This window comes from Callorhinus ursinus, unplaced genomic scaffold (genome assembly GCF_003265705.2).
Source record: "Callorhinus ursinus isolate GAN/ISIS: 27379988/994484 unplaced genomic scaffold, GSC_fseal_2.0 scaffold18, whole genome shotgun sequence".
Lineage (NCBI taxonomy): Eukaryota > Metazoa > Chordata > Mammalia > Carnivora > Otariidae > Callorhinus > Callorhinus ursinus.
In genome coordinates, this window is record NW_027397080.1 from 24,688,085 (window position 1) to 24,697,298 (window position 9,214).

Consider the following 9,214-nt stretch of genomic DNA (forward strand, 5'->3'; position numbering starts at 1 on the left):
GGGGGAGTTACGTGCCTCTGAGAAGGGAAGGGGGTCAGGGAGAGAGTGGATTAGGAGGTGAGGCACCCAGTACAAGGGGGTCTCCCAGGCACCGGCATCCCCCCATCTCTGCTTTCTCTCCAGTCGGAGTGGCAGAGATCACCTAATTAACCCTCAGCCTGCAGAAAAACGGGGACACCTCCCTTCACTGGGGTCTTGGGAAACAAGAAAAGCAGCAAATGTTGGCTCATGTTCCACCCCACTCCAACACCAGGAGGAAAGGTGCTGTGATCACCCCCATTTTACACATGGGGAAACCGAGGCCCAGAGGACTGATGTGACTTGCCAGTAGACACACCGTTTATGTCTGTAAGTTGCAGGGCTGGCTGGTTCCGGGAGCGGGTACTTACCCATCACGCGACCCTGCCATCTGGGTAAATAGAGGGTGCTGGCCCTTGTGGAGCTAGATCACTGCCCCGCACGCCCCCCGCCCCAGACCAGGGGACCTGCTCACATGACTGTCATTGAGGTCGTTGCTGGGAGAGTTCATGACCACGATGATCTCCAACCCCGTATCAAAGTGCCACCGCCTGGTGTCCGCGCGCTCCCGGCCCCTCTCCACACTAGGAGAGATGTAGATGTCCACGCTGGGGGTCCCATAGACCTCGAACATCTCTGTGCCCTCAGGTACCGACCTGGGAAGGACAAGAAGCCGTGGGAAGTGCTAAAGGGAGGCAGTACTTGTTCAGATGCTTGAGCTTTGGCTCAAACTCTTGCTTCCTCCGGGAAGCCTTCCCTGACCACCCCAAGCCTCTCAGATCCCCACAGCAAGCTCCTGGGAGTGAAGCCTGGACCCCACACAAATGCATACACAGTCTCACATTCCAAGGTTCTGTGTTTATTAACATTTCCCTTGTGAGTTATTTTAACTCCCCACAAAACTGCAAGCTCTTTGAAAGTTAGGACCCAGTTGAGTGCTTTATAACTCCCCGGTGCCGAGCTGGGCACAAGGAGCTCAGTGGACATCAGCCTAAAATGGACCCCACTGCAGTGCTGAGCATGGCTTTAAGAAGAGCGGTCTCCCCTCAAGGTCCCAATGCATCCCTCTTTAGCGGGCGAGATGTTCTTGGGGGTCTTCCCTAGGGAAGGCTAGTAAGTTTTGTGGAGGGCTACTATGTGCCAGGCGCCTTGTATTTCCTAGATCCTTTTATTCTTATAAGTCTGCAAAGCAAGCGGTATCATCTCTATTGCAAAGGTGAGAAACTGAGGCTCAGAGAGATCAAGTATCAAGCCCGAGGTCACATGGCATCTGACACAGAGCCCATGCTTCTCTGTGGCACTGCAGTGTCACCTGGGAAACTTGGCCAGATCCAGTCAAACAACCATGCATTATTTAGACGTCTTAAAAGCCTGTCATTCGGCCCTGGGACTGCGTTTCTCCATCCCCTCCGGTTAGTCTGTTTGAAATCAGTCTGTTCACACCTCTGATTGTCTGTGGGGTACCCAGGGTGCCCACTGTGCCCAGAATCATTGCCAGACTGAGGCAGGTACACCCCACTGCTCTCTCCACTGCCCCAGAAACTTCCATCCCACCAGGGAGTTAAAAACAGCCCTGCCCAGGACAGCCCGATGGGACTTACGGTCAGCAAGTCAGTGGTCAGTGGAATCCCGTGTAGGGAGAGGCCACTGTGAGCCAGAGAGACCAGAAGGCTTCCTGGAGGAAGCAGCACACACGTGTGCCTGGGGGATAACAGGAGCTGACATTTGTCAAGCTCTTGCTATATGCCAGTCCTGTGCGCAGTTCTTAGATCTATTACATCATGTAACCCTCTCAATAAACCTAGGAGACGCGGATTACCATTGTCTCCCACTTTACAGATGGGGAAACTGAGGTTAATTAAACTGTCCAAGGTCACTGAGCTAGTAAGTGGCAGGACTGGGATCCCAACCCAGGCCTTCTGGTTCCTGAGTCCATATTCTCACCCACCACCTCCCCAAGAGTAATCACAATAATCAGAGCCCCCCAGGCCCCCATCCCCTACACGCTCACCAGGGCAGGCCTGGCTAAGCCCTTCCAACCAGCATTCATTTCATCCTCCCCATGGCCCCGGGAGGAGGGGATGATTACTCCCACTTACACATGGGGAAACAGAAGCTCCGGATGGGAAAGAGACTTCCCCAAGGTTGCACAGCTGGCGATTCGACTCCCAGCCGTTTTCCTTTCCCTGCTCCACCTGGAGGAGAGCAGACCTCCTCCAATATACTCTCTTCACTCCTCCACCGGCGGGGTTCTGATACTTCTCAAAGTGGCTTTTTTTTTTTATATATAAATAGAGAAATAAGCCAAACCCAAGCACCACGTCATTAGGCAGGCCCCCGTCCTGGGCGTGGCCCTCCCAGGCGGGGAGGGCCCGACCCACCTGCTTCTCCTCCCAAGCGGGGCTGCTAGATTTAGCAAACAAAAACAGAGAACACCCAGTTGGACTCGGACTTCAGATAAACAACAAATAATTATTTTAGTCTAAGGATGTCCCATGTGATATTTGGGACATGCTTACACTAATATGTGTGTGTGTGTATATATATATATATTAATTATTTATCTGGATTTCAAATTTAACTAGGCATCCTGGATTTTATCTGGCAACCCTATTCCCAAAGCCTGTAATTTCCAGGGCTGGAGGTGCCCTCTGTCCTGTTGTGCTCTGGGTGTGTGGGCCAGCCCATCGTGGGGCATAAAGAACCTGGACAGAGAGGCACGGGGCACAGCGACAGAGAAAGCCAGAGACAGAGAAAGACAAAGAGATATAGAAAAACCCAGAGAGATGGAGAGCCAGAAAGACAGACACATGGAAATAGACTGGGTATGAAGGGCCCCCCTCCACCCCAGGGAGCACCCTCAGCCCCACTCCCTGAGTTACCTGGCCTTCAGCTCCGCAGGAGGTTTATAAACTTCTCGTGAAACTCCCCCCAACCCCAAGTTGCTGCTTGGATCCAGGTGCCCATGAGCTGGACGTGAGCAACTTGATGGTCCTTCCGGTATGGAACCCCACCCAGCTCCCCAGCCCCAGCCCCAGGCCCGGTTTGGGGTATCTCAGCCCAGTTCCCTTGCATCTCCCTGTATGAGGCGCCAGGGATCTCTGATGAAGATCCCTTCAGGCCTGGGGGGAAGAAACCAAGATCTCAGTGGTGCCAGGACCAGAGTCAAGAGTCAGGTTCTAGACTGGGTTGGGTTGCACATTAGCCGGGTGACACTGAATAAATCACCTAGCCTCCCTACAAAGTGGAATGATGACACCCACTGGGTCAAACTCACAGGCAATTGTAAGGCTCAGATGTAATAATGGGAAAGGCTTGGAAAACCACCCACCCAAGATGGGGGAAGGGGGTTCTTCAAGTAAATTAGGAAGCAGGAAATGGGCAGACGGAGGCAGGTTGAGAGGGTGGGCTGAGGGGGCTGGGGGCAGCTTCCTGGAGGGAGGCAGGGGAACCAAGGACCGGGAGACACGTCCGAGGGGAAGGCATTTTCACAGGGGAGCCTTAGCAGGTCAAGGGTAAACTCGGGCTGTGATGGGGAGCCAGCGGAGGTTCTTGATCTGGAGGGGCAACACCTTGGAGCTGAGGTGAGGGGGTTAAGCCTGTGGGTGCTGGGCCCCGGCAGGCTGGGTTCAAATCCCAGCCCTACCACCCGCTAGGTGTGTGACCTTGAGAGAGACACTTGGCCTCCCTCTGCCTCTGTGTCTCCGTCTATAAAGCGGAGAAGATTAAAGGAGTCAGTGTGCGTAAACGCTCCCGATGAGTGAAAGTTAGAGGTGCCTGAACCCATGCTTCACTTCACTCCAGGGAAACTGAGGCCCAGAAGAGAAGGGACTAGAAGGTAGGGCTCCAGACTCCCGGTCCAGTGCTCATGCCCCATTAGGGAAGCTGTGAGAAAGATCGAAAGGGTGGCTGCTGGGAGAAGAGCCTGCATCAGGTACAGGAGGGTCTGGATTTCCCGCCCTGTGGAGGGCAGGGGAAGAAGCCAGAGGCTCAAAGTTCAAAGTTTCCTCCAGCCAGGCCACCCTGAGCTGCCAGCATGCTGCTCTAGACCATGCCCCAGCGCTGGGGGCTTTGGGCTTTCCCCCACTGAGGCTGTCCGCGCACAGCCTCTTCAGGGCACATGAGGGGAAACTGAGGCCCAGGAAGGAGCAGAAAATGGCTCAAGATGAGCTAGGAAAGGACTACAGAGCTAGGACTAACACTCAGGTGACTAGCCCCCAGGTGACCTCTGCCTTTTCACTCCACTGACCTGCCACCACTGAGCAAGAGGTGACAGGAGTTGGCTTGTCCAACTGGGGCAGTGGTTTTCAACCCTGGCTGCAGCTCTGGCCAGCCCGGGGGCCCAACTGCTCTGGAGGCCCTACCAGCCTAGATGACGAAGGGAGGCAAAGCGTGCTACGGTGACCAACAGTTCTGTTTTGCCAGAGACAGGGTGTGTCCTGGGGTATAGGACTTCCAGTGCTAAAACCCAGAAGGTCGTGGGCAAACCAGGACAGCTAGTCGTCCTCACAGTGGCCAACCTCAGACCTGCCTATTGAAAATGCAGAGTCCAGATCCAGCTGTGCTGTAGGCAGGGTCCCCAGAACCTGTCCTTCAAGCCACACTGACGCCCAGTGACATCTGAGAGCCATGGCTAAGGGTGGGCTGTCTCCCCAGGCAGCGTGGGAAGGACTCAGGGTGAGCCAACTCTCTCCTAGGAATCAAGACAAGTCAGCTCTTCCTTTGTGCTCTGTGTCACCCCTTCAATGGTGAGGATGATGATAGTGATGGTGACAAAGGTATCCCCACAGCTACACAGTGTCGGTCCTGTTATCTCCGCTGTACAGATGAGGGAACAGGCCCAGAGATGACAGGCGATTTGCCCAGAGTCACACAGCTGGTCAGTGACAGAGCCGGGACTCAGAGCCGGCTCTGTGTCCCACGGCCCCTGCAAACCCAAACCCATCCTCTCCTTTCATGGGCTCAGGGCCTTGGCCTCTGGGAAAATGAAACCAGACATTTCAGAGCCGAAAAACTGATGGGAAAGGCCTTTGTGGCCAAAAACAGACAGGTTGACAAGATGACCACCACGGTCCCCACCAACGTAGCCCACGGGGGCAGAGCGGACCAAGGCCCAAACAGCTCAGGCTCTGGGTGGCAGTACCGGATGCCCCTCCCTGTTCATCGAGGTCCTCAGATCCCAAGTCCTCTGGCCTCACCATCACCAGGGTCAGAAGACCACTGTCCCTCCTCAGTCTCACACTCTTTCTGCCCCTGAGAAATGGTGGCCCCATGAACCCTTTTCCTAAAGCCCAGATCATTAGGAGAGTTGACGATGCATCAGCCTCCCAGGGCCCGGTCTGCCCAAGCAGGTCAAAATGCTCACATGACACAAGCCGGTGGAAGCAGACAGAGAGCCCTGCAACCCACTGGTCTATGCCAGCCTCTTCAGGGCACATGAGGGGAAACTGAGGCCCAGGAAGGAGCAGAAAATGGCTCAAGATGAGCCAGAATAGGACTACAGAGCTAGGACTAACACTCAGGTGACTAGCCCCCAGGTGACCTCTGCCTTTTCACTCCACTGACCTGCCACCACTGAGCAAGAGGTGACAGGAGGTGGCTTGTCCAACTGGGGCAGTGGTTTTCAACCCTGGCTGCGCATTCATCCCCAGGGTGTGGCTCAGCACACCCATGTGTCTCCCTTCCTACCCTTTCCCCCTACAAACCCCTGCTCAGGAAAGCAAAGCCCCCTCACCAAGTCGGGGTTGTCTCCAACTCAACGGGAGGCAAGAAGACAGGGTTTAGTCCACTGCCACAGACAGGGTGCCCCAGTGGTCTGGTTGGTGTCCTTCCCCCAGAAAACCTGCCCCGACTGCTCGGCTTATGTTAATTTTTCTTTTCTCATCACCTCCTTCTCCCAGTAGGGTTCAGAGGTTGTGCCCATCTTGTGGATGGCAGGTTTGGGGACACTTGAGGCTGTCCAAAGGGCCAGGACAGAGCCTTAAAATGATGATGATGATGATGGTGGTGGTGGTGATGGAGGTGGTGGTGGTGGCGGTTACCATGATGGAATGTCCGCCATGGGCCAGGCATGGCTTATGTGCTCTACACACATAATCTCATTCAATCCTCCCCAGAGTCATCTGAAGTGAAGGTCAAAGTTACTTGGGTTGCGGCCTGGCTCTGCTGCTCCTCATGGGCTGTGTGACATGGGGCAAGCTACTCACCTCTCTGTTCCTCTGTTTTCTCATCTATAAAATGGGGATGATGACAGTCCCCGCCCCCCCCATCATAGAATTGTGAGAATTAGTTACTAAACATCAAGGGCTTCGGGCGGCACCTGGTATGGAGCAGTCTCTAAGTATCATCGTTGATAGGACTGTGTCCATCCTACAGGTGAAGAAACAGACTCCAAGAAGTTAAATAACTTTCCCCAAGTCCGACGGCCGCTAAGTCATGGCGCCAGGACTGAGCCAACACGCTCATTCTCCTTTCCCTTGTTGGCCCACGGTATGAGCACCTAGGATTGCGGAATCACGACATCTCCAAGCTGGAAGGGACCATAGAGCTAACCCGGTTCCTTTCCCCTCACAAGACAGGAATCCTTCCACAAAGGGTGAGGTAGTTCAGTCTCTGAAAGAACTCTGAAGGGACAGGATTCTCAGAGAGTGGGGACCAGACCTCCCTGTTCACCATTGTGTCCCCATGCCCAGTCCACACTAGACCCCAAAGAAATACTTGATGAACGTGTGAACAGATGAACTAGCGGCTCTCCCCCTCCCCCAAGGTGGTCCGGTCAGAGAGGCCCAAGAATCCTTCATTTGAGGGTGCCTGAGGCTGTGCTATGCACCCTGTGCCTGTCCGCCCAACCGCCTCCTCTGGGAACCCCAACACGGCACATCCATTCACATAACCCCAAGACACTGCTGCCTTTGCCTCTGGCGGCCCCAGTTCGTCCTCCATCCTCTAAGGAAGCTCTGCAGGGGAGGACCCGGCCCTGAGTTTCCTGGGGCAGGTCAAACTGGAAGCACATCTGCCCAACGGGCATGAGGCAGCCGACGCAGGTGAGTCACGGCCATGGGCACGCAGTGCTGAAGGAGGGGGTGGTGCCAGGCAGCATGGACACCTTCCTCCCTTGTCACTCCTTCTGGCACAGCCGCTGTGCCCCCTCCTCCAAATCTCCTTCCTACTTCTCACTGCCCACCCACCGCCAACCAGGCTTTAGCTACCAGTGCCTAGCTGGGCTGGGCCTACTCCAGACTTGGTTCCCTCCCATGACCAGCCCCTCACCCCTTCTTAGCTAATGCTCTGGGACCAACCCCATCTCTGCTTCCAACTAAGTTCACTCCAGTTTTTAAAGTCTTAGTCTGGGATACTGGTTCTCAACTGGGAGTGATTCCCACCCCCCCAGGGCACGTTTGGCAATGTCTGGAGACATTTTTGGCTGTCACAAGTGGGTGTGTGCCACAGGCATCTGGTGAGTAGAAGGCAAGGCCACTGCTCAGCATCTCGCAGTGCACAGGACAGCCTCCGCAACGGGAAATTATCAGGTCAGTAGTGCTGAGGTTTCGAAACCCAGTCTGAGGAGAGGGTGGGAGACCGGTGACAAGGGAATGGTGACACAGTTCTGCCTTCTCTCCTCCCTGTCCCCTGACGACCTGCATCCTCAGCTCAGCCTTGGAACTGGGTCCCCTGGAGACTCCCCAAAAAGCTAAGCAGCCAGCTCCCCCGTCGTTCCCAGAGCCCAGTTCCTAAAACCCTGCCTAAACTCTCCTTTTCTTCCTGGGAGAGAGAGAAGGTGGGGCCTTACCTCCAGCCACTGGCTTTAAGGATATGATCATGGCACACAATAGAGCCATATCTTGTGGGCTCTGAATGGCGGGAGGAAACCAGATCCTTCCTCTTTAAGGGGCAGACAGCTAAAAGCATAAGACCCTTGACCATGAATGGGTTTGAATGCTGGCATTGACACTTAGTTATGGTGTGACCTGAGCAAATGGCTTGCCCTCTCTGTGCCAGTTTCCTCATCCATCAAATGAGATGAAGCTGACAACAAACTTAGCTCATAGGTTGTTGTGAAGGTTAAATTAGAGCATTAAAGTTCAAGGGTTAAATTCAAGAAGTTTGCCACGCTTAGAACAGTGTCTGGCACATAGGAAGTGCTACATAAACATAAATGATTTCTAAAGAAATGATTGATGCTCTTTGCAGAGCTCATAAGCTGGGGAGCAGGGCTGGGGGTACACACCTCTTCCTATTCTTGTGTACCCAGCCTGCAGGGTCCTCCAATGTGCCCAAGCCCCCATGACACCAGCACCCTCGAAGGCCCTGGACCAGAGCTCAACCACTGCAAGTCCCCTGGCTTGGGGGAGGGCAGCCGTGCCAGGCCTGAGCCCCGAGGAAGCCCTGCACAGCTGGAGACCCCTAGGCCTCGGAGGGCTCTTACCCATAAATGTCCACGAGGGTCTCCACACCAGCCACACACACGGCGCTGGTGGCATGCTCCAGGGACACACGCACGATCCTCTGCAGTGACATGCTGGCCTTGGACTGGGCTTGGGCCACCAAACCCAAGACTGCCCCGCACATCCCTTGACGTGTGGTTTAAAAAGACCCCAGCCCCGCCTTTCCAGCCCGGGGTGCTAGCTCATTGGCTCCAGTCCTGGAAGCCCAGCCCCTTCCCAGAGCCGGGAGCTCAGGATTGGCCGGAAGTAAGCCATCATTTGCATGTGAACCTGTTGCTCCGCCCCCAGCACAGAGGGAGTTAGATTCTCCAAGGGAGCAAGTCCCCACAGGCACCTGGCTGGGGCATCAGGGCTTTGGGGGCGTGGCGGAGGCAAAGATGTGGGGTATTGACCTGGGCGCCTTCCTCACTTTCCACACTCCTCCTCACCCCCTTTCCTGCATTTTCAGAGATGATATAGTTTAGTGGGGAGCTTCCCTGCTGGGGGAGCTGGTGAAAGTGCAGATTCCCAGGCCCCACCTCCAATCTGACGCAGCCGGTTAGAGGGTGCCACCTGGCATGTGGATTTTTTTTTTATAAGCGCCCCAAAGTATTTTGAGAAACTTTGAGAAACACCAGCCTTTCTCTTAAGAGCATGGAGTGTAGAAGCAGGACTGGATTCAGCCCAGCCTCAACCACATCCAGGCTGTGTGGCTGTGGACGAGCCACTCCATTGCTCTGTGCCTCATGTGGCGCTTCCGAAAATGCTGTTGC

General features: G+C 54.9%; 1 protein-coding gene across 1 annotated transcript in view; it reads right to left on the minus strand.

Moving 5' to 3' along the window:
• PADI3 (peptidyl arginine deiminase 3) overlaps positions 1-8,561 on the minus strand; it is a 28,398-nt gene extending 19,837 nt beyond the window's left edge. Inside the window, exons 1-2 of the mRNA XM_025856977.2 lie at positions 8,444-8,561; positions 494-674 (exon numbers count right to left, since the gene is read on the minus strand). Of these exons, the coding sequence (XP_025712762.1) occupies positions 494-674; positions 8,444-8,535 (273 nt within the window). The 5' untranslated portion in view covers positions 8,536-8,561. The remainder of the gene's footprint in view (positions 1-493; positions 675-8,443) is intronic.
• Between the last annotated feature and the right edge of the window lie 653 nt (positions 8,562-9,214).